The sequence below is a fragment of the Urocitellus parryii genome, chromosome 6 (assembly GCF_045843805.1).
Source record: "Urocitellus parryii isolate mUroPar1 chromosome 6, mUroPar1.hap1, whole genome shotgun sequence".
Taxonomy (NCBI): domain Eukaryota; kingdom Metazoa; phylum Chordata; class Mammalia; order Rodentia; family Sciuridae; genus Urocitellus; species Urocitellus parryii.
In genome coordinates this window covers 76,375,418-76,401,628 of record NC_135536.1, presented here as the reverse complement: position 1 = coordinate 76,401,628, position 26,211 = coordinate 76,375,418, and the positions used below count along the sequence as shown (strand labels likewise).

The following is a 26,211-nucleotide window of genomic DNA, read 5'->3' as shown; positions in this document are numbered from 1 at the left end:
TAAGCCTTTGGGAGACATTCAAGACCCCAGCTGTAGCACCGTAAGTTTCTTTGAAAACATTCTTTCCAGAGATCTGAAGAGGCCTTTCAGTACAGGTGAATGCATTTGTAGTTTACGGGTATGTGAACCCCTTCTACCTCTGCATATACTGTGTGACAGCCCACAGGACTGCCCAGCTTCCAAAATAAGCCACTGCTCAAAAGCCAATCAAGACAGAGTGTGTTGCTTATGTCTCGAGTGGGAGGGGACAAGAGATATCCTTGTGAGTGTGCTTGAAACAGATCTTCACATAGATGAACCTTGAGGACATGGTGCTTGGCAAAATAAGGCAGTCCAAATGACAAACACTCTGATTGCACTTGTCTGAGGTTCCTAGAGTAGTCAGGTTCATAAGGACAGGATACAGAATAGAATGGTGGTTTGCCAGGGCTGGGGAGAAGGGAGAATGGAGTTATTGTTTAATGGGAACAGAGTTTCAGTTTGGGAAGATGGAAGTTTCTGGAAATGGATACACTTCATTGTGAAGGCACTTAATGACACTGAGCTGTACACGTAAAATGTTAATGCTATGTGTATTTTACTACAATAGAAACAAACAGACCTTCACATAAAGAAAAATAATCTATTTAGTATGTGGGATCAGAGGTGCCACTAGACCTGAGTCTTGGATCTGTGACTCATCTACTCTGAGTCCATAGTTGTTTTTCTGAGTCAGTTTCTCATGAGAAAGCTGCAGTCTTACTGCACCAAGATGAGGAAGTCCGTCCTTTTCCTGATAGATTTCCCCATGTCAGAAGTTTTACTTATTTTACAAAAATCCCTTTGCCAGGGTTAAAACCTCTTCTCAAGAGAGTTGGGGGTAGAGAGGCAACCTGCACCTCCAGGACACTGGTATGGGGGTGCTTGATTTTACTGGCTTGTCTATGGAGATTTTCTTAGATTTATCCCCCATCCATTTGTGGGGTGGGCCTAGAATTTTCAAGGAAAATTCTAAGGAATTTTCTAAGGAAAACAGCTGTAAATTTTGTTTGGACCAACATTATATAACCTCTTTGGAGATGTGAATGAGAATGAGATCGAGCATCCAAACATCTCAGAATTTTTGATCTGTGTTTCATTGAAGTATCTGACCCCTGGAGATCTGAGGTCTATTCACCAATCTGATGCACAGATTGTTTTGCAAAAAATTTAGCCAGGGTGCATAGATTGGGGCTCTAATCCATAGACATTCTCTAAATTTAGAGCATGGTGTTTAGTGTCATTGTGAGTGTATTTGCTCATTTGCCCTGTGTATTTTCCTTTGCAGGAATCATTAACCAATGGCAACAAGAATCCAAGGATAAAGTGATTTCCCTCCTGTTAACTCACCTGCCTTTGCTGAAGCCAGGAAACCTCGACGCAAAAGTAGAGTATATGAAACTGCTGCCCAAAATCCTGGCACACTCTATTGAACACAACCAGCACATTGAGGAGAGCAGACAGCTGCTGTCCTATGCGTTGATACATCCGGCCACTTCATTGGAAGACCGCAGTGCTCTAGCCATGTGGCTGAATCACTTGGAGGACCGCACTTCCACCAGCTTCGGCGGCCAGAGCCGAGGCCGCTCGGACTCTGTGGATTATGGGCAGACGCACTACTATCACCAAAGACAGAACTCTGATGACAAGCTCAACGGGTGGCAGAACTCTCGGGACTCTGGGATTTGCATCAATGCCTCCAACTGGCAGGACAAAAGCCTGGGGTGTGAGAATGGCCATGTGCCCCTCTACTCCTCCTCATCCGTCCCCACCACAATCAACACAATTGGAACCAGTACCAGTACAAGTAAGTCCCCTGGAAGTCCTTTAATGCTCTCTGGTTTGGTGACTTGCTGTGTGTGGCATGTCCTGCTGACAGTGTCTGCTCTGAGTACCCTGTAACCCTGGGAGAGAAGGGCTGATGGGAATTGGCTGTGGGAAAGTGCTCTTTGGACCCCATATTTGTTGGTCTTTGAAATGAAAATGTTGAGCAGGTAAAAGTGATGGGTTGTCCAAATTTGGGTTACAGACGATCAATAAAGAAATAAGACAGAGAATATAAATGGTGAAAGATGAAAACATTCTTTTCCACAAGTAGAAATGCCTTTCACCTATGTCTTTCACTCTGAGGTTTGGGGATCTACTGAGACACTGAGTTACTGTGATCCTGTAAACCTGACTCTAACCCATGGTTAACCAGCCAATCTCGTGGCTTCATGCATCTTCTTTTCTTTATATATGTATTTTTTGTTTTTAAAAAATTTTACCCTGGAATGTCCCCACCCTTGCATTTCCTGGTTTGATTCCCCAGTTGTCTGGGGCCACTTCTGCTCCTCACCAGGGAGAGCAGGTTTGCTAACTGAGAATGCTGCTCTGTGCTGCGGCCTGGTGTGAATGCTGTGGGCTTCTTCTCACTCCATCTAACATCTTAGGAGAGGTGGGTCAGGAACTGCTCTGTGGGAGGGCAGAGCAGAGGAGAGCCCCTTTGTTCTTTTAGCCATGAAAGCCAAGTGCTGTGCCTATAGCCGGGCACTGGGGCCAGGAGTCCTCTCTGTGACTTCCCACCTAGGCCAAGCAAAGTGATCAACCTACCATTCATGCCCATATAAAGCCACATTTGTAAGAAAACAGCTACCATCGAGTGTATTCCTTGATGCATTACCATGAAGACAATGCTACCACTCAGATAACTTTCTTGGGGAAGAGGTTAGACTTGATGTGCCTGTCGACATGCAGGAACCCCCAATTAAAAGACATGAGAATGTTAAAAAGTTAGCAGGGATGCCTCTGGACCTCTACCTCCACTTGAATCTTTGGCTAAGGAGCCTCTTTCAAGGGCTATCTCAAATACTTAAGAATGTTGAATTATAACAACATTAATTGAAAATGGTACCTTAGTTAAATACACAAGGAAATAATGAAGATGTTGCATTGATATTGCTACAAGAGATTTTTTGAAAATTTCTGTTTTCTCTTTTTACATTTAGATACGGGTAACTTGAGCATTTGGGGAATTTGGTGATGAGTGCATCATTAACTTATTATGTAAAAGGTTTCGATGGCAGTCAATGTCTTTCACAGGCTAGTAATCCAGCAAGAACAGTTTCACTAGCCTTGGTGTGATGACAGTGATGGCTGCAGATATCATTGCAGACACATGTGGGCAGATGACTGTCTCTTGGCCCAAGTTTCCTGGGTCAGCAAAGGGGTCAAGTTATTGTTACAAAATTCTTTGATAACTGGGAGAGGTGCAATCTCTGAGCAGCCTTCTCTCTTTAAACTGGTCTTTTATGTTTTAAGGGGCTCAGTTTTATCTCATTTGTCTTGAAATTAGTCTGGGGCCAACATGCATTTTCATCAACTGACTTATATACTCCTGGACAGGTTTTGAGATTTTGCATCTGCAAGATGGTTATCTGGTTGGAGTCAGTCAACCAGGCACTTATTCCTTGCTGTGGCTACCCAGCCCAGTGGAGGGGAAGGGAGTTCATAGATGGCTGACCTGCCTTTTTAACCCTGGAACCCCTGTATAGTGTATTTGAGTGACAAAGAACTTGCAGATTTAACAAATGGCTAGATTGTTTCCTCTGGAAAAATAAAGATTTTGGAGCCCTCTTTAAAAATATCAGTAAAGGAGATGAAAGATCTCAGATCTTCTCTCCAGAAAGTTTCTTTCAAACACTTATGCCATATCAATGTTGAATTTTACTATCTCGTTAACATAATGTTAATGTCACTGTTTACTCCTCTGCATGGTCTATGGTGGTTCAGTTGTGTTCAACAAAACTGCAAACCTTTGGGTCATTTGTTCACTTGTGCCTCTATCAAACACACACTAAGCTCCTGAGAGGCAACTTGACAAAGTAGAAAGAACAAGGACTTTGGTGTCAATGCCCTCTCAAGGTCCAAATCCCAGACCTGCAGTTTACTAACTGTAACTTGGCTGTGTTATTTAACCACTCTGAACAAGGTCTCCACTTGTAAACTGGGAGCATTCATGATATGTACCTTTGAGGGTTGTGCTAAATTAATAAGGGATATATATATATATACCCAACCCTGGGCAGAGCAGCAATCATAAGCACACAATAGGTGTTTGTTACATAAATAAATGGAAGAAACTGGGGAAAACAGTGAAGAGCAAAGTATTAACACTGATAAGCAGAGTCTGTGCCCTTGTTTTCAGTTCTGATGGTCACCTGATAAGAGCACCTTTCCCTGGGCATGGGCTATGGCAGAGTATGAATGCTCTTCAACTTATAGTGGGATGATGTCCCAGTAAGCCCATCATAAGTTGAAAATATCATAATTCAAAAATGCATTTAGTACAACTAACCTATTGATTGATTGATTTAGCCTAGCCCAGCCTACCTTAAATGTGTTCAGAACATTTTCAGCAGCCTATAGTTAGACAAAATCATCTAATACAAAGCCTATTTTATAATAAAGTATTGAATGTCTTCTGTAATTTATTAAATACTGTCTAAGAAGAGAAAAACAGAATGGTTTTATGCATATGTTTCATGAGGTTGAAAAATCATGAAGTCTGGCCCTCGTGAGTCAGGGGCCACCTGTAGTCCAGGGATCTTCAAGATGCTGTGACTTTTGGCCATTCCACAGCCATAGAAAATGGTTTAGACTTACAACTACTTCTACTGCACTGAAGAACAACATTTCTTATTTCCCTCAAAGTGTAAAAGAATATCTGTACAAAACATTATTACAAGAACTAAAATCAGTGCTGCATGTTTTCTATCAGCCATAAAAATGACAGTTAATGTACATTAAGTAGAAAGCCATCCCCTTATAGTTGTATTTTAGTTTTTCATGTTGGTTTATTCCACTCCTTTCCCCCAATTTGGTGGTTGTACTTTCAACAAAGTTCCTTAGCATTTGTGGATTCTTCCCTGTATAGATTCAAAATCATTTGACTACCTCCATCTACACTTGTTGTCTACCTACTGTGTGCCTGGCACTGTTTGAATCCCTAGGAAGCTTAAAGCACTATGTTAACTTTTAGGGAGCCTATCATATAACTGGAGAAAGAAGATTTATCAGTCTCACAATTAAAAATTAAATATTCCCTTTTCCCTGACTTATTATACACAGAAATTTCATGTAACAATTAAAGAGTTATATAAAATGGTAGTAAGAAATGATACTCTAAGAGCTACTCTGAGATGTAGGATTAGTTTCAGTTGAATGGGGGAGGCGTCTAACTTAGTCTGTTTTGTGCTGCTGAAACAATACCAAATACTAGGTAATTTATAAATAAATTTTTTGGCTATGGTTCTGGAGGCTGGCAAGTCCAAGAATGAAGGGTCACGTCTACTGAGGGCCTTCTGCTGCAGCATATTGTGGTAGATGGTATCATTTGGCAAGAGAGCACAAGAGGGCCAAACTCACATCTGTAATAGACCCACTCCCATGATAATGACATTAATCCATTCACGATGGCAGAGCCCTTATGACCCAATTGCCTCTTGAAGGTACCACCTCTTATTACTGTTGGTTTGGGGATTAAGTTTCCAACACATGAACTTCCAGGAGAGACATTCAAACCATAAGGTTTTCTTGGTAAGCACTGTGAATGTGTGAGATGGCACAAGATCCTTGTGAACTGGAGGGTCAAGAGAACCTTTGCAAGAGGAAGTGGAAAGTGGGCTAGGATGGAAAGAGGGACGGGTATTTTGGTGGTGGCACTCCAGGTTGGAATATGCATTGTGAGCAGAGAGATGGAGTTGTAGTGTGCAGGTAGGATTGGGAGACAGGGAAGAGAAAGGAAAGATTCATGAAGTGGAAGCAAAGGAAAGCAATGAAAGTAGGTGGAGGAAGGGATATGAAAGCCCCTAAGGAGGCCAGGCATGGGAGCAGTGCTATCCACAGAGTTGGTCATCTGTGGGCAAAACCAGATGGGTAGTAAGTGATGAGTCAGTGGGTTTCAAAAACTCAATAGTGAAATAATAAAAGTATCATTAGGATGAGAGCAGGTACAGAGCAGAAGGAATGGATCCTGGAAGTGTCCTAGGTGGAATTATCAGGATTCAGATTTAGTACTTATTTGGACATCATTGGTTCACTTAAGTGTTCATTCCTTAGAAAATGTTTATTGAGCTCCTTCTATAGGTCTTGTCTGCTCGAGGTACTTGGGACATACCAGGTGATAAGGCAAAGTTGCCATCATTGGTGCAGCTTAGCAGTCCACTGATGTAAATTATAATGTATAAGTAAATCATACAGGTCATCAGAGATTGATGAGTGATGTGGAAATAAGAAAAACAGTAGCATAAGGATCAGACCCAGTAGTAAGGTGGATATCTTATGAAATAGGGTGGTCACGGTGTAGACTTCATTGAGAAGGTGATACGTGAACAGAGATTTGATGGAGTTGAAGGAGTTAGCCAAGTATCTACAGAAAAGAATATTCCAGGCAGGGGAAAAAAGCTAGAGCAAAGATCCTAAGATAAAAGAATGCCTGGTTTATTTGGGGAAAAGCAAGAAGACTGATGCTTGAAAGGGAATTAGTGAAGTGAACATAGTAGGAAAGGGTGGAGAGATAGCTGGGAGAGCTGGATTCTTCTGGATAGTACAGGCCAACTCAAGCATTCTGTGTTTTTCTCTCAGTAAACCAGGAAACTATTGGAGGATTTTCAGCAGATGAGTGATATGACTTAACTCACCTTTAAGGGGATCTCTTTGGCTGCTGTGCTATGAATAGACTGTACCAGGACAAAGACAGAAACAGGAAGATCCGCCAAGAGGCTGATGCAGAGATGCAGGCGAGCGACAATGGTGGCTCAAACCAGGATGGTGACAGTAGGAGGGTGAGAAGCAGCCAGTGTCTACAAATATTTTGAAAGTAGAGTTAACAATATTCCCTGAAGAATAAATAGGCATGCAGAAGAGGATTCAAGAATGAGTCCCAGAGCTTTTTGCTTAAGCAACTGGAAGGACAATGTTGCTATCAGTAAAGATGGGGGGGAAAGTCTTGATCTAGTCGAGCTCAGTGTCCTGTGTGATGAGTCTGGCAGGTCTGATAGAGAATCAGAGGTATTGAGCGGGCAGCTGAATACATGGATATGTAGTTGTGGGAGAGAGGACAAATCTGAGATAGATGTTTGGGGGTTATCAGCACAAAGGGTGGTATTGAAAGCTTTGAGACTACCATGGCTGAGATATAAAGAAGAAAGCCAAGGACTCTGAGCCTGACACTTCAACCTGAAGGCTTTAGAAAAGAAAGGAAAGGAGCAAAAGCAACTAGGAAGGGTTAGGTGACTCAGCCTCTCAGTGCCTGTTTCCTCATCTATCAAATGATCATAACAATCATGCCCACATCATGGGTTAAAGGGATTAAAATGAGTTAACAATTACTTAAAGAGTTTCAAATCATACCCAGTATGTGGTAAACAGTATGTTGGTTGAGTACTGTTATTAATTCACTTTTTTATGGTCTACGGTACCAGAAATTTTAAAATGCATTCTTTTTATCAGAAAAAAGTTAAGTATTATTAAGATTAATAAAACAAATACTAAGGTTCTAAACTGGACCATGCATCTGTAAAGTAGGCAGATCAAATGGAACACTTTGGAATCATTTTGTACCCAAAATTTCTGAGTTCTTTCCTCATGCTGGGCTAGCAAAGGTCAGTGTGTTTAAAGGTGAAATGTAAAGAATACTGGGAAGAGTCAAGTACTGCAATGATTTCAACAGAAACAAGTTCACTCCATTCATTTTTTTTTCCATGTCCAGATTTACCAGTGAAAAGTAGAAAGGGTTCAGACAGGCAGTCTGGGGCAGGTGGGGTGGTGCTGACCTCCACACCAGAGAGTTCCGAAAGCACTTCAGAAAGCTGGGAAACACTTAGTGTTCATGAATGGTTTACTTTTCTACAAGCAGACTTCAAACAGGAAGCAAACCTAGCAATGCTCAGCCAGGTTCTAGGCACCCTATATTTGGAATCACTTGTGAAGGCTAAAACAAAGTTGACCAAACCTTGTGTAATGTTTGTGTCAGCCAACACCTTGGATCTCTCTGGTCTCACAGGCTCCTGATGAAGAACCTGCACATTCCCAATCATGAACTCCTTAGAGATAGGGGTTGTGTTTCTTTATTCCTCTTTCCCAACACACCCAGAACATTGTGTGGTCCAAGAAGGCACAGAAATTTTGGAGATGGCACATTCCCAGCATGCATTCGACAGCCCCTCTCCCATGGTAAAGCTTCTCTGTTAGATAATGGCTGTTTCTTGCTAAGCCCAGATTTGGCCTCAGAATCCCCTCAATATGCCCTCCTAGGCAGCCACTATAATTCAATAAGAGACGGCATGCAAATTCAAGCCTGTCTGCCCAGACTGCCGTAAATGTTTGCTAAACAGTAGGGACTTAATAAATTCCTGGGCTCACTAGACAGATGTTCACAAAAATAATGAATTTCCAAAATAAACGAGAAAGTGTCCCTAGGAATTCACTAAATATTTAGCAAAATTTTCTCTAAATGTTTTCACTAAATATTGATCAGTTAGCCTTCTGCCTTAATCTATTGCAGCAACTTTTAAATTTTTTATTAGCACATAAGAATTGTACAGAATAGAGGTTTCGTTGTGGCATATCCATACATGTGCGTAACATTATTTGATCAATTTCACTCTCAAGTTTCTCCTCATACCATCCTCATACCCTTCCCAACCGATGCCCTCCTCTAATCTAGTAGGCAATGACATTTTATTATTTTTATTCTTTTTGTGACTAATTTTACCAAATAATTTTTATTACCAATAGACATTTGAAAACATACTATGATCTTGACTAGGGAGGTATAGGTAGTTATATAAATTTATACCTGCCGTCAAATGCCGTAGAGTTATACCTAAGTTCATACAAAAAAAAAAAAGTAGATAAAAACCGCTGAGATCTGGGTAAGGCCTGTGGTCTGGTTACTTGTTTTGTGTTAATGTCAGTTTCCTGGTTTAGATAATGCAATGTGATTATATGTCATCTTTGGAGGAAGCTGGGTAATGGGTACATGATAATTTTCTGTGTAGTATCTTTGAAATTTCTTGTAAATCTATAATTATTTCAAAATTGAGAGTTAATAAAAATTACTTGGGGCATCTGGTACCTGGATTTTTATGTGCATAAATGCGGGGAGGGTAATGATGGTTCTTGTTAGGGACCTTCCTGGGTAGTCCTTCCACTTAAGGAAGGGATGTCTATAAGAACCTATACAGCCAACCTCTGAAGCAAAACCATTTCAGCTGATGAGGAGAGGGATACAAAACCATTTCAGCTGATGAGGAGAGGGATACAAGTGAATATCCCCCTAATTTGTACCTTGAAAAAAAAAATCCTGCATTTCCATTGTCCCCTTTGGCAGCCAAGGCCAGCTCTTTCAGGGATCCCTAACTTCTTTTTCTTTTTCCCTCTGCCCTGCCCATTTTCCTTACAAGTCCCCCAGCCATTTTGAGTTCATTCCAGTCAGCTTTTGCAAGAAACCATTAGAATACAGGTATTCAAGAGAGGACAGGAGACAGTTGCTTTAGGCAGCCCTAGTAAGAAAAAAAGGGGCTTTGCAAGTGGCCTTTGGAGACTGAAAAGGAAGAATAAAGATTTGAAGACCCTGGTTCTGTCCTGTTGACTGCAAGTCCTCCCTCACCCTAACAGGGCCACAGTCTAGTTTGGAGTTCCTTGTAAATTTTCATGTAATTATTTTGTCTTTCACCAACAGACTTTCTTTCTTGGTGGAAAATTTCTTCCTCCCCACAATCTAGCCAACCTGGAATGTAACTGAAAAATTCCACTATTTCCTTAACCCCTCATTTGCTCTTCAAAGAAAAGCATTTACAACAGCTGGCATGATATATTTTTAGTTTTAGCTTCCTTCCCTTTTGGGGAAACTTTTTTTAGTATGGCATCGGCCTTCCTAATACATACTGTGTTGTGAAGACGGCTTGGGGGGGATGTCTCAGAGGACCCAGCATTGACACAGATGAAACCTTCTGCCTTTTCCAAGAGTCCAGAGGTTTTACAGGACCCTATTTTTCTTCCTAATGCCTATTGTTTGTTTTCTAGGCCTGGGGAAGAACAGTCAGAAAAACACTGTAGTAAGCAAGAAGCCTGTTAGCTTATTGTACACCAGAGATCCCACTGCTTGGGAAAAGGGAAAGATCTCTATGGGCTGTGTGCACCTTGGGTCATGAGGCTGTGTCATTCCTTCCCCATCTGGGAGGATTTTTTTAGACTTTAATGACAGCGAGGGTTATTAAACACTAGATGAGCTACAGAGGTAGACCGTTGTGTTCTCATTCTCTACCATGCTTTAAAAATAGGATGGATTCTGGCTGGAATAAATTCCTCAAGCTGGACCAGCCTGATAGAGGGGAGGAGGGGGGGGGAATGAACAAGACGGCATCTTTAAAATTCATCTTGAGCTCTATAGTCTTATTATGATTTCTATTATTTCACAAGATTGAGAGTCATGTTCTAACACCAGCTGTTCCACAAACAAATGGAAAACTTTAAATTTGCATTTGCTTACTTTTTTTTTTTTTCAGTTTAAAGATTTCCAGGGGCAAACCCAAGTTACACTGAAGAAAGATGTGTTTTCAATGTAGTTTATATGTATCTTTGATATCTTTAATATCAAGCACATTAAACCCCTGAATTTCATGGTTTCACGTGTCAAGGTAAGGGTAAGTCTTGGTAGCAGTAATTACTATTACTTTGGGCTATATTTTCTGCCTCTTACACACCAAATATCATTCCTACCATCCCCTCTTCCCCACTCAGCACTTAACATCATATAAGGTAAAACGTATAGGTATCAGGATATTTGAGAGAAGGGTATGAAATGGGGAAGCAAAACGGGGTATGATAGTGCATGCTTGTAATTCCAACTATTCAGGAGGCAGTGGCAGGAGGATTGTGAGTTTGAGCCCCAGCTTAGGCAACACATGAGACCCTCGGGCCCCACCAGAAACAGAAAGGAGGAAAATAAATGGGAAAGCAAGAAAAGCAGGTGGTTCTAAAAATCTAGAAAATGCTAAAAAGGTTTTTTTGTGAGTTTGAAAAAGGCCAAAACTTCCAACATACTTTAGGCTCTTTGGACCATTTCCATAACCAATTCCATGATGCTAGGGTTAGTAGAGTCTGTGAGGGAACAAGGGTTTCTTGAGCGTTTTGTTTTACAACTAACCTCGCTGAGATATATCCTTTCAGAAACGTCCAGAAAAACTCATTTGGGGCCAAAAGTTTATAATGGGTTATTTTATACTTTAATCCTCTGCTTGACTTCAGTAAGACATTTGTGGGATGAGGAAGTGACTCAGTGATATAGCACTTGCCTAGTATGCATGAGGCCCTGGGTTCAATCTCCAACACACACACACAAATTGTATTAGTCAGCTTTTCGTTACTGTAATAAAACACATGAAACAAGCTAATTTCATTAAAAAAGACATTGGGTCACATGAAAACTACCCTAATCTCTTTACAAGGGTAGCTCCTTCAATTGACCTAAAGACCTTCTATTAGGACTCACCTTTCTTTTTTCTTTTTAAGCATTTATTGCCTTTAATGTGTTACTTTATTGCCTTTAATGGATACTTCCCCAGGTGCAGATCTTTTTTTTTTTTTTTTCATGTAGTGCTGCCGATTGATTGAACCCAGGGTCTTGTGCATGCTAAACGAGTACTCTACCAACTGAGCTATATCCCTAACCCAGGCCCTACCTCTTAAAGGTCCTATATTATCTCCTACGATAATATTGAGGTACTGAACTTCTAACACATGAAATTCTGGGGTCAGGGGAGACAGCCCCACCTAAGCCAGAGCAGTGGGAATTACAAGACTGAGTGGCATTTTAGATATTCAAGTTTACAGTATCAACAATAAAGAACATGGCTTTGGAGTCAGGCAAGTTAGCTTTAAAGACCAGCTCCACCAAATAACTAGGTGGAGCCATAGATAAGTTACTGGACCTCTAAATCCTCTTTCCTCATCTATAAAATGGGGAACAAATTTCAGTAGGAAAGCTGTTGAGAGCCACAACCAGGTCAAGATGGGGCCTGGCATTTTGCCAGAAGGGGCAGCACCTGCTGCCTCAGGTGCCCGCTATTTTTGAGAATTCCAGCAGAGTTCCCAGTGGAGTTCCCGTGGAGTTCTCGCGGGTTCTCGGGGAGTTGGCGTGGGTTGAAAAATAAAGTTCGTTCGTGCTTGAATCTACTGCTTGAATCTAGTGGCTGTTCAATCTACTGCTTGAATCTACTGGCTGGTGACCTCCCGGTTTTTTGTGCCCAGCCAGACTGCGGCAGAAAGCCTCTTAGTTGACTTGATCAGGGTGAGTAGTTGGTGTAAGTAGTTGGAGTAAGATCTTAGACATGTTATTTTAGTGTAAAACACTAAGTGTATACAACTATTCATAGTCTTTTTGCATAGGGCCATGGCCCTTTCTTTGAGACAAGGGCCTCTGAAAGGTTGCTCTTTCCTGAAGAAAGCATACCGGTAAGTGGATTATCACCTCTGACTTCTTTAAAATAAAATGGAAATTTGGAGATACTTGCAAAAAAACAATCACAGCAAAAAAGTTTCTCTAGATTCTGGTTTTTCTTTTTATAACTTAGCTTATTATTTTCTCTTATAGAATTCAATAAGAAATTTTTAAGCAAAAAAAAAAAGTTAATATTTATAAAGCATTTAAGCAAGTTTTCATGCATTAAAACTAATTTCTTGTAAAAAATTGACATTTTAACTCATACATCATTGTTTCTGTAAAACTTTTCAAAATTGTTTACAACAAATACAACTAGCATAAATAGCTTTGAGAACAAATTCATTGGACTCTTGGTACACTTGCAAGTCAACTGGTGATAGCAGAAGGGCCCAAGTAAACTACAGTCCTGGAGGAGGTGGTGAGCCACGAGCATAGTAAGCAGTTTAAAGGGAATGAAGAGCACTGGTTGTTCAAACAAGTTGGCTGAGTGAAGTTCGAGTTTAGCAAGCTTCTTAGAATGGTGGTGTGGATTCATGGAAGAATGCATGAGAAGCACTTCCCAGTAGGAGATGCTCAACAAGAGAGAGCCCTTATTTGTGTTGATGCTGTACTTGTTCATAGTAAAAGAAACTTTTTCCACCAGCCCCAGCTCTGAAGTAACTATGGTGGGAATAGGATCCCTGGAGCAGCCCCATGACAAAGCTATTCTATATATTAAATTGAAATCAGGTTACTTTGATTCAACTCTATAAAGACCTAGCATCCCACAAATCCCAGTATCCCCTTAAGGATGGTTTCGGGGATATATCTTACTAAATGCCTTAACATTGATCAGACTTTAAAAGGAAAGGATAAAGAACAGGTTAAAATTGGTTAATGTTGCTTCTTTGTGACCCATTCCTAACAGGAATAATTTTTTAAGTGAGTGATAATAAGTATAAGATTATTCAAATTTATTAAAATGATCTTTAAATAACAGAATAAGACTTACAAGGGATAAATGAGTCTATGCATATAGATACCGGCCAGGAAAGTGTGACTGGTCCCAAGAGTTCAGAGCGTTTGGAAGAAAAATAATGTATCCTAGTGAAAAGGGCAAGGGATTAGTAAATTCACTCCGTTTCTACCTCTCTGTGATTTGAAACTCTTGGGGACTTCTACTTCTTTATGAAGGCATGGGGTTGGATTACACTTAAGGATCATTAGGTTTCCAGGGTATTAGAAAAATCTCCAGTTCTCTTGGGCATAGAGTGGACAGAGAGTGAAATATGTTGAAGGTGAGAAGAGATACCCCTCCACCTGCTATCAGCAGCATTAACTGCATACTCAGTGAAAATCTGGTATGATTTTGGTCTCTCTCATTTTAAAAAGAATTTGAATACCAGTAACTCCTACCTGGAAGATGGAACCAGGCATGTGGTAGACTGGGGTCACATGAGGGAATTACTTTTCACTCTGCCTTTTGAAGTGAGTACCATGCCAGTGTCATGCCTTAACTATTTAAAAATATATATGTACATTATATATAATAGTATGTAATTATATATGTTTTATATATATATAGTATGTATGTATGTATTACATGAAGACATAAGTGAAAAAAGAAGAGGAAAAAGAATGTATCCTAAAGGAAAAGACAGTGATTTAGCTTATAGTAATGCTAAATGAGTGATTTAACACTTTAGAAATACAGTAAAGGCACTATTATGTGTCTTTAGTGTTTACAAAGACTGACAAGAGATACTGGTAAAGGCCTTAGTGCTGGTGACGTTCTGGAGCACACTATAATTACAAATTGGACCCTCTTAAAGAAAAAAGCATGATGAGAGAGGCTCACCAGGTCAGTGACCTGTGGCCCAGGTCACTGTCCACTTGAAAGCCATTCTTGTTCTGAGCTTGTGGCTTCATCATGATGGGATCCTTTGGGAAGAAAAGTGGACTGTTTGAATCTTCTTTGTTTTAAGAGACTTGATAAAAATTCCAAATGTTTACTGGTCTTGTTTGTGTACCACCAACCCAAACGTTTCCACAGTGGAGGTAGAGACATGAGCTTTTAAGCTATCTCAAGAACTACCAACCATCTTGGATTCAACAACAACAAAACAATGTCTTTATACCCAAGTCAAAATAAAATTAGATGAGTGTCCCTTAGTTGAATTTTGCCCAGAAGAGTCTATGAGTGGCACCAGTGGACAGCTAGGGCAACCCACACTGCTGAGCCTGGAAATTCAATTTCCTTAGAAGAAAAGGGCTGACAGGAGGGTATGTATTAGGAAACTGTCATTAGTGTCATTTGGGGCAAAAGCACACATGATAGAGATGAGTCATTTTATATAGTGGGTATGCTTCTCCAGAGTTTCCTGAAACCACCTTTTTTAGAATCAAGTTATTTTTTCATTAACTAAAACTGCAAATCAAAGTGTGAACACTCCAGTTGCTAATGAATCTTCACTGGCCGTCATTCTTTAAATCTGAGAGTTCCTGAGGTTTTCTCTCAAGTTAGTAATCTATAAAGTATTTAAAAATAACAAATATTGAGAATATTTCTGCAGGTGACAGTTTTTGCAGTATGTATCATGGTCTTCTCTGTGTGTTGAGATGATTTGGGTGACTTTTGTTATTTTTAACTAGTCCCATTTAATATGAAGCTGGATGGTGGAGCAGGTGGTAGCTCTAAGCCCTGCTCAGCTGTGATTGTAAATGCAGAGAATGCTGTCTTCCCAGGTGCATGCAGGAGCTCCAGAGAGGTGGTACTAAGGAGAGAGGCTGACAGGAGACCTTGGCTGCAATAGGCCTGGGCCTGGGTCTGCAGCCATGGGTGGAGTGGGAGAATGCTCAAGACCACAGCATGCTCGGGAGAATTTTGGTGGAGTCATTAGGCCATTGGGAACTAGACTGTGAGAAAGGGCATTGTTCAAAAATGTTTATCATTATTTATTTAATAAATTATTTTGTGCCTGCAATATTGTCACTAACTCTGTTAGGTTTAGCAGCACAATCTTTGTTGTTGTTCTTTTTACATATATGTGACAAGAGTGTATTTTGAAATATTATACATACATAGAGTAAACCTTATTCTAATTAAAATTCCATTCTTGTGGTTTTACATGATGTGGAGTTATACTGGTCATGTATTCATATATAAAGATAGGAAAGTTATGTCTGATTAATACTACTGTCTTTCCTATTCCCATCCCCCATGCCTTCCCTTCAATCCCTTTGTCTAATCCAATGAACTTCTATTCTTCCTCTCCCTACTCTCTCTTGTTGTGAGTTAGCATCCATGTATCAAAGAGAACATTTTTTTTTTTACTCTGTAAAAATTTTTATTGGCTATCTACTGTACCTGGGGTTTCATCTCTCAGAGAAACCATTTGGCCTTTGCTTTGGGGGGATTGGTTTATTTCACTTAGCATGATATTCTCCAGTTCCATTCATTTACTGGCAAATGCCATAATAGCATTCTTCTTTGTGGATGAGTAACATTCCATTGTGTATATATATATATCACATTTTCTTTATCCATTTATCTGTTGAAGGGCTATTGTGAACTGTGCTGCTACAAACATTGATATGGCTGCGTTGCTGTAGTATGCTGATTTTAAGATCTTTGGGTATGAACCCAGGAGTGGGATAACTGAGTCAAATGGTGGATTCATTCCAAGTTTTCTGAGGAATCTCCATACTGCTTTCCAGAGTGATTGCACCAATTTGCAGTCCAACTAGCAATGGATGAGTGAACTTTTCCCCCACATCCTCTCCAACATTTATCGTTACTTGTATTCTTGATCATTGCTATTCTAGCAACACAATCTTAATACCTCAACTGAACATTATACACAAGTTTTAACTTAAAAGTCAGAGCTCACTACAAATACAATAAAGGCATCTTTGAGTAAAAAATGGCCACATTTGAACATTTGCTTGCTTTGGGCAATGCAGCTCCAAATTCATCAGGAATCTCAAAGCATTATTTGCTAAACTTTGAATCTGAAAGCTCTTGATTCCCAGAGTGTTTTTCCTTTGGGTATGAAGCTCACAATGTTGATTGAGACCAGTCAATCATGGACCTGAACTGAATGAAGGTGGGCATCATTGCATAGCTCACCATTAGTCAAGATCGGGTATAGGCAATACTCAAAAAAAAATGGAAGTCTGGTGAGTGAATGATACATTGCTTGATGATTTTCTTTTTGATCTGTGACACTGTGGGAAAAAATATGAAGCTTTTTATGCTCACAGTTCTTTGCCGGTTTTCTGTTGGTGATCTTGCTGTCTCTCTGGTTAGAGACAGCTGTGTAATTTTTGCTTCTGGAATTATTCTCTTGCTCCTCTTCCCCCAGCCACTCAATCTGTATGCTGTTCAGAGAGCAGGCTAATGATGGGGTACTGGAGAAGCAGTTGCCCAGAAAAAAGCTCTCCACGTGCTGGACTGGGATAGCTCGATACTGGGGTCACGCTCGTGACCGGTCCCCACTCACGTCTACATGTCTGCGTGCCAGCCGCCTTCCGTCCTTGGCAGTTTTATGAACAAACTTTTTAGAAAAGTCAGCACAAAGAATGAATGTTTTTTCTTGAAGAACAGAACAAGTAAAGGGTTTCACATCAACATCTCGGGTCTTCAGTGGCTAAAGGAAAAGATCTCTTCCCAACCGTACCTGAGGCTTTGAGGTTTGGCCTGCCTTTCCGATAGATTGGGAGCAAGGAACTTTCTGCTGTTCTTTTTAGATATACATGTCAGTAGAGTGTATTTTGATATATTATACATACATGGAGTGCAACTTCCCATTCTTGTGGTTGAACATGATGTAGAGTTACACTGGTCATGTATTCACATATGAACATAGGAAAGTGATGTCTGATTCATTCTACTGTCTTTCCTATTCCCATCCTCCCTCCCTTCCCTTTATTTCCTTTTGTCTAATCCAACGAACTTCTATTCTTCCTTCCCCCACTCCTCATTGTGTGTTAGCATTGCATGTCAGAAAGAACATAAGGCCTTTGATTTTGGAGATTGGCTTATTTCACTTAGATGACAGTTTCAGTTCCATCAATTTACTGGCAAATGCCATAATTTCATTCTTCTTTATGGTTGAAGAAATTTGGGTTGATTCTTAAATTGGTGCAGCTCCAGGCAGAAGGGCTGCTAGGGTTCCTCCATCAGGAGGCTGCTTTGGGCTGCAGATCAGTTTTTTTTTTTAAACTCCACTTCATCATATTGGATAACTTCTGGAGATATTAATCCCTGTGAGACTACTCTGACACTTTAGATGACATGGTCGGAGGGAGGAAATGAAGCATTTGCTGGGGGTAGTTCCCTTGAGAACGTAAACTTTAGAAACAGCTTTCCCCCTCTGCTCCTCCCTCTTTTAGATCAATCATTTTAGATTTGAACCCTTGGAATCATCCAGATTGGTAGCGATCTGAATGGGCCATTTTGGGGGACACCTCATATCTAAACCATAACATTTGCTGACATTTGAATCTGAGAGCTCTTGATTCCCAGAGTGATTTTCCTTTGGGTGTTACACTGACAGTGTGATTGAGGCCTGTCAATCACATTGGCTGTGCTGGCTGAACCATTCAGAACTCTAAAAGAAACCTGCTTGATTCCAAGATTTTTCTTCAACATAAGGAATCAAAAGAATCCCAACACCAAGTCTGTCTCCTTGGAACTCCTGTAAAGTTTCTACCTTAAGCAAGTCTACGGTGATCATGGGGGTCTCACTGGGAGCCAGACCCCTAAGCCCATGACCAAGAAAAGTAGAGGACTTTCTTCTGTACTGGAGAAGCTTGCCTTTCCTCAAGCCCTAAAGCTCAAAACTGAGTCTCACTTTCCAGAATTGCCCCAACTTGGATCTACAACTCCCAAATCTAACGGTGGTGGGGCCCTGTTTCTAGGATTGAAGGAAGAATTGGGACAAATGACCCCACCTTACTCCACATTCTCTTCATTGTTAGACCCTGTTCATTCAGGAACATGTGCTGCTGGCACATATTTGGCAGGGTCACTAATATAATGGATAGCAAAATCAGAGTCTCCAGAGGTCTCAGGCCATATCAAGTTATAGTTCAGGGCACATGCTTTGAAGTCAGACCCACTTGGTTTTAAGTTCCCAATTCTACTAACAATTGTATGGTCCTAGAGAAAGGCTTTAACTTCTCTTAGCCTTGATTTCCTCAAATTAAAATAATAATAAGGGTAATAATATGGATAATGAGTGCTACCCATATGTGGTTGTGAAAAATCCCCTCAGAATCTAAGTATAATCTTTTTCTTGAAGATATTCTTCTTGGAATCTTTTTATCCTCCTATTCTAGTCTGTACCGGTTACCTTCAAACTAACCCAGTTTAAAAACATGTGCTTCTTCTTAAATTTTAAAAATAATTTTCCCTCATTTATTTCCTATCATCTCTCTTTCAAGTACCCTTTAAATCAGGTAACAGCTCTTCTCTGTTGGTATTTTCATTTCCTTAACTTTTTCTGTTTTTTTTTTTTTCTCTCTCATTCTACTTTACTGTTTTCTTCTTTTCTGGGTGATTCCTATAACTATCTTCTAAACTTACCTAATTTTAAACCACTGCTATCATATTTTCAAATCCAAGAGTTCTTGTTCTTTGCATATTTCTTTTTATATGACATTCTGTTCTTGTTTCATGGATGCAAAACCTTTCCTAACCTCGCTGAACATATTACATTTTATTTTTAGAGTTTTCTTCTCCCAACATTGTTCATGTGTTTTTGGAGTTTCTTTTTCTATTTGTTTTAGACTCCATCTAAGAGAGAGGCAGTCCTCAGTTATCTGTTGATTCTTGGTTTTCCTTTCATTTAAAGGGAAAACACTAGATCCTGTGTATATGGATTTCACCATAGGAAGATTAGGTTAATAAGAACTCAGCCTGGCTATTTTGGGGTGATGTTCATGTGTATCTTCATCTGTAATTCTTTTTCTAGCCCATTCCTAGAGGAATCTTTTAACCTCTTCCTGGTTGCCAAGGGTCTGTAGACTGTTAGGAGGAAAGTGCCAAGATGACAGCTGTTTTGTTGTGTAAGGTAATGGGTAGAATCTATCAGTCTCCATATACATTAGGCATACTTTTTGCCCTTTTTCCCAAAACCTACTTTTGTCCCTTCCATGTACCCCTACAATCAGAGTTACCTGGCCCCTGAGTCCTAACCTTCTGGGGAGTTCTATAGCATTTATTGTCATTGCTTCCCCCTAGCTACAGACATATGTATCACTTTTCTTTGGTCTACTGAGTCAATTCTCCCAAGTCCTTCTGTTTTCAACCTACAACATTTTTTTTTTTTAAATTTCAGTGGTCTGCTGATAATCCTGTATCTTTTGTCATCTTCTCCTGCATTCTTTGCCCTTGTGGGTTTCTGCTCTTGCTATTATGTCAGTGTTTTCAGAAGAAATGGAGAAAAACAATCTGTATAAATTAGAAGTTTATTTGAATTTCTTTATTTATTATCTATCTCCCACATGAGAGATCAAGAGGTCTTGTTCATTATAGTATTCCCATTGTCCAAAACACTGCCTGGCATATTGTAGATGTTCAGGAAGTGCTTATTGAATGAATAAGTGAATGAACTTATGCATGAATAAATGAATGTGGGTAGATCTCTTTCTATAGAGCCTATAGCCAAATAAATAATAGCTCATCCATAATTATTTCCATTTCTGGAACTTAGCTACTCAGTCTTTGATTTTAAATGGGTATAGATCTGTTTCTCTTGTATAAAGTCTTTAGTGGGGAGTGCCTGAAATCTCTGTTTTCTTTAGAGTTCCCTGTTTCAACTGTCACTTTACCTGATAGCAATCTTTCCCCCACAGCTCTCATTATTAATGGCTTGTGGCCTGTTTCTAATAGTTAAAGGCCTATTGCATTTGGAAGGTTAAGAGAGTGCCTGAAGATCACATGGCCAGTAGAAGCAGACCTGGATGGAGCGCTCAGTTCTCATCTACAATGGCACCTGCAGTACATTGCCTATCCTCAGTTCCATCACCTTATCTAGAAACTAGTCTGGGAGAATGGAAATGTCAATTACATGATTCCCCCGCCTAAGGTTTTTTCAGACTCTAAGATGACATTCTGTTAGTTATAAAGTTCTAGTAAACAAAAAAGAACTATCTTTAAGATTCAAATCTTTAAACAGGGATGTCTCTTTGACAATGCCCAGGATTTTCAAATGACAACGTGGTCAATCATTAGATATAGAATTTGGTAGATAAATGATGCTTCTGGTGGTCTATATATAGACTTCCCAGGTACAAACCTTTTATATTATTTCATAATATAAAATCACAGAATTAGTGCATGCAACCCAAGCTGAGTGATAAGATCCGACTAGAATGGAGAAAAATATCTTTCATGGGTAGGAACTTCGGCTGAAGAAAGTGTTGCTTCCTCCAATCCACAAACAATACTCAACTTCACAGGAGGGATGGACAGTGTCTCTGATAAGTGAGGTAAAAATGGGAGATCCCATGATATGTCTTTAGTGGTAAATGGCTATACCGTGGTGAACCGCCACTATAGGAAGGACAGACACTGAGAGTTCCCAGTCCTGGAAAATCCCCAGGTCAGTGTTAAAACTGGTTCTTGAAAAACCGTGATGCATACAGTTGTCTTTGGTAGGTCCTCACTCTTGCTGTATTAGATTAAACTTCTCAAATAAGCTGTTGTACAAATCCGTAGGCCTCAAAATTTGGATCTTGCAGTGTATAACTCTTGTGTCAAATGAGGGATTATCCAGCTTAGATCACAAACCTATTTTTCTAATCCTCTTTCCAATGACATTAATATAAAAACTAATGACCATTGGTATGGTATGAACCAGGAAGGCCAAAAACAAAGGGTTCTAGTTTTAGCTTGGACATCAACCTTTATGGGTACCTTGGGCCATTTGAGGTCTTTGAGTTCTTAAGAGATAAAATGGCCAGGAAGGGTGACTTATATTACATACTCATGTAATGCATTACTCATGTAATGAATTACATAGTCATCATATATATTTTTAAAGTTCCTTCCTGCTTGAAAGTTCTAGAATTTTGAGATACCTTAGGAGTAAATAAATGAGGGGAATAAATTGCAGCATTACATCTTGTCTTCTGAAAATAATGTTCTTGGTAGAAGAGTTCAAGAAATGTAGCACCATCATTAAAATTCCGTCAGGACCAACTCCATTGGGCATGTTAACAACATCTACAGCATCTATTTTTCAATAAAACTTTGGCATTACTCACCACTAATTTTCTTGAGGGCTTGACTCAAGAATAAAAGCTCTATCCCGACCCCATCTGGCACCTGGTGAGGCAGAGAATTCATTCCAGGGAACCATTCTTGAAGCACAGCTTTTCCTATAAGGAAACACTGGTAATCTTAACATTTTTCAAGACAGGGTGGGATCTAGGTTGTTTCTCTTAAGTCTGTCGCTCCTCCAGTATTTAATTTAAAATAAAAAAAGATCTTGGTTTGGCATTTATTATGTACATGATTACCTACCTCTGCCCTCAACACCCACACAAGACCAGAACTGTTACCAGGAATTATCAGGAATCTTCATGCCACCCAGAGCCATGGACTTTGAACAATTGCCTGAAAAATTCAACTTTCCAGGGAAACAGTATGAATATTTACCATAGAAACAAGGGAGAAAAGCTGTTTTGATTTTCATCTAGTGATACAGTCACTCCAAAGGAGGACTGAGTTTCAGAGAGACATCTTGGTCCCAGTGCACCGCCACCTCCTCAGAAACTTATAAGTTCTTGAGATACTGTGGAAAATTAATTGAAATTGAAATCACCTAAAATTTTTGCTGCCTTCAGTAATTCTTCACCTTCATGCAAAGTGTTACTTAGCATATTAACACTGCCTTAAGGCTCCTAGCAGCTGTGTGTTTGAAAATGATAGAAGATGATGGCTTAATACACGATAAGAAATACCGTTTTCATCTATGCATCCCGGTCTCTTATGGATACTCTTTTTGTCATCTGTAGCCCTCGTCATTGATACAGTGCCCTATGCATAGACAGCTCACTGTAGAATGAGTGAATAAATAAGGAAGTCAGCTTAAACTCTTTTTCCAGAAGGTAACAACTAATATTTTTCCATTTAAAAAAAAAAAAAGCATCTTCTCATACATCATCATAGTAGCCTTCATCATCATTCTTCCTAGTGCCCAGCATATTCCCAGCACAGGGTAGATGCTCAGCAAATATTGTCTGTTTATATGCATGCATGGATGTATGCTTATATGGATAGTTGCATAGAAGATTGGATCATGCAGGGAGCACCTCTGTTATGTGATCCCTATAGCAACACTGGGAGGTAGGGAGAATAGGTATTACCATTGTTATTTTCTCTAGATGAGTATCCTGAGGCCCTGAGAAGCTGGTGAACTTGTTCAGGATTTTAGATATTGATTATGCAGTGCCAGGGTCAATAGTCTAAGCCCAGAGTTCTTTTCAACATGAGAAGCAGTGCTACATTTGGCTTAAGAACACAGGCTTGCAAGTCAAAGAACCTTGGGCTTTAAACCCTGGCTCTTGCTGCTTCTTTGCTTGAACAAGTCTCTTACTTGCTTTGCATCTCAGCTTCCAATCCATGAAATGGGATCAGGAGGAGGGTAATGAATAGCATCTACTCATCTGGTTAAATGAGGATTAATGGAATGCTGTCTGGACATATTTAATAGAGTACCTGATGTACAAACAGCATGGCACATGGTAGCTGATAGTCTTGATCTGTTTGCTTTGGGGAACATGACAGTATATTATCCCCAGTCCAAGGCAGGTAAGAAGGAAATAGACACCCTTCTATGCAAGTCTGAATGTGCAGGAGAAATTAGACCATTGGGACTAGCCAGAGGGAGGGAGGGATGATACAATTCAGTGCATTTCCTTCTCCAGAATCTAGCCCTCAGTGAGCAGCCAGCTGCTGGCCATTCTATTGGTGTTACAGGCAGAATTTTAAAAATATGGAGAAATAAATACTGTGGGCAAAATCACATCTTGTCCAAATGAGCTGAGGTGTAAAAGAGAACCACACTCCACAAATATGCTAATAACATCATAATTCTGGGGAGGGTTGAGAGATCATCCATTGGCCCATAATGGCTTTTTCAACATTGTACCCTCAGTTTTTAGAGCCTGGCCCATGATTGATATTCAACCATATCTAGTGAATGAATGAATTCGTCTACTCCAGCCCTTTGTTTTGCATAGGAAGAACATAATGTCATCTAGCCTTGTAATAGGCTCTCAGCTTGAATTTCCTAATAAAATGGAGGCACTTAGAATCTTCAGTAAGGATCTTGGACTATCAGTATTGCTTACAAATGTCAGGACAAAGGGAAGTTCTCATGAGGAATTCTGAACACTAAATAGTGGAAAAGGAAGTGATTCACATGCCCTGACCCTTCAAGAAGTGGACATGAACTGTGAACTGAAAATATTTAGGTAAGAAAAGGCCACGTTGAGTCTCAATGGGGGAAGAAGACTGGGGCAGGTAAATTTTGTCAATAAAGGTAAAAATTCTGAAAGAGCAAGGTGAACATTCCCTTTGGTATGAGAGACCACAGTGGAAATTTCATCTCTTGTAAATCTGTGAAACACTAGCAAGTAATGAGAGATGTTTTTCCCCTATTTTCAGTGTAATACACTGAAAATGCTGCATCCATATCATTAGATTAGCTAGTACTTAGAGTTTATTCTTCCATTAGCAGCATTGGTTTACTTGGGGTTATTCTTACTCTGACAACTAATTACTAATGTTTCCTTAGCACTTTAAAATTTGCAAAACACATTATAGTGTATGTTAAATGATTTGACTCTTTTCCCCAAAATGCTATGATGTTGCCTTTGACAGCTATTAACAGAGAAAACAGGTGCAAAGGTGACAGCAGAATTCTAACTCAGACTCCAAGTTCTTCTTACTTTAGCAGGCTGCTATGGTTTGGGTTGATGTCTCCCTCAATACCAAAAGAACAAATATCAAGCTGCCAAGTCAACGCTGGATGTAGTCAGTGTGTCTGTCTTTTTTTTTTTTTCACTTTTACATCCAAATATTTAGATTTATTGCAACATTTTATAATGATATAGAAATGTTACAAATGAAGCAAGCATCTAAAAAAAATCACCTTTACTGTTAAACACTGGAACTGCAAAAGAGAAAGAAAAGCACAACAATTTCCTACCACAGTTGGAGATATTACAGACCAGGAAACAAGAAGCAATAACCTGGAATTGATACAATAAGAAACTTTTTGATTAAATAGTAAAATGGAAAATTCTGGTTTAGAAAAAAACAAGATTATCATAGGCTATGGAAAGCAGAGAGGGTCTCATAAAACACCTGGTGCAGGAGCACTTTACAAACAGACCTCTAAAATACACTCCTGATTTCCTCCGGAATAAATTTCTCATTCTAGAATTTCGTTCTCTTTGGTTTGATTCTTTCTTACAGTTTTGAACTCATGATATCTCCGAGTTATTTTTCCCCCACATTTCTGTTTTTATCTTTCAAAAAGTCCATCCAAAAAAAAGTCCATCCCATAATGTCCAAGTATTGATTTATTTTTATATTTTAGAACACATATTTTTTTCCCTAAAGAAAGGGAGGGAGGATAGGAATAATAAAGACAGTAGAATAAATCTAACAATTTTCCGATGTATACATATGAAAATACCTAAGTGAATCCCACCATATGTGCACCCACAAAAATGGGATCCTAATTAGAAAAGGATATATCCCATGCTTGTATAATTTTGTCAAAATGGATTCAACTGTCATATAACTAAGAATAACCAATAAAATGTTTTTTAAAGATTTAGGGACTTGTTAAGAGAATAACTTGTAATTTGTCAAATATGTCAATTATAACATTATTATTATTATTATTATTATTATTATTTTGGTGGTTCCAGTGCCTCTAAACAAGGTTGGAATTTAAGCTATATTGATCTTATAAGAAAATAAATGGGCTTTTGAACCTGAAAATTCTAAATTTTTACTTGTAACATATGTAAACATACACAAATTATGCATCCTCATCTATAAGTGGGGATGATGGGGATGATTGTGCCAACTCTTTTGGAGTATTATGAGAACTAAATAGAAAATAAAAAAATGTTTTATAAATTGTAGCTTTTTTTTTTTTTTTTGGCAGTGCAGGGGATCGAACCCAGAACCTTCCACATGCTAAATAAATTCTCTAACGCTGAGATACACCCCCAGCCCCGACTGCTATTTTTTCAACTTTAGAGGTAGCTATTGACATTGGAGGAAAAGATCTTCTAACTATGTTCTAAAACATAAAAATTGTCAGTGCATCTTAACCTTGAACATGAATATACATCTCCTAGGGTCTTCTTATAATGCAGATCCTGAATCAGGAGGTCTGGGGAAAGGGCCTAGGAATCAGCCTTTCTAACAAGTAACAGGATCCAAGATGATATACTAATGCTGCTGGCCCATGGATCCAGAACCCCCTACATACAAACTATTTTTTTTTTTTACTAATTGTTAATTGGTTATTGCTATTATCTCACCAGCTCAATTTCTAGACTAAGAAAATGTGTTCTGAGGTTTTTGCAGCTGGTTCACACTCAGAAAGGACATCTCTCCACTTGCTTAGCAAGAGTGAAAATGACCACAAGAGGCAGGCACTACTGTCCCGGAGTCAAAACATTTATCTAAG

General features: G+C 39.5%; 1 protein-coding gene across 2 annotated transcripts in view; it reads left to right on the top strand.

Moving 5' to 3' along the window:
- Positions 1-26,211, top strand: part of Samd4a (sterile alpha motif domain containing 4A) — a 210,143-nt gene that overhangs the window by 119,366 nt on the left and 64,566 nt on the right. For both annotated transcript variants that reach the window (XM_026384080.2, XM_026384079.2), the window contains exon 3: positions 1,307-1,825. In XM_026384080.2, coding sequence (XP_026239865.1) covers positions 1,307-1,825 — 519 coding nt within the window. The remainder of the gene's footprint in view (positions 1-1,306; positions 1,826-26,211) is intronic.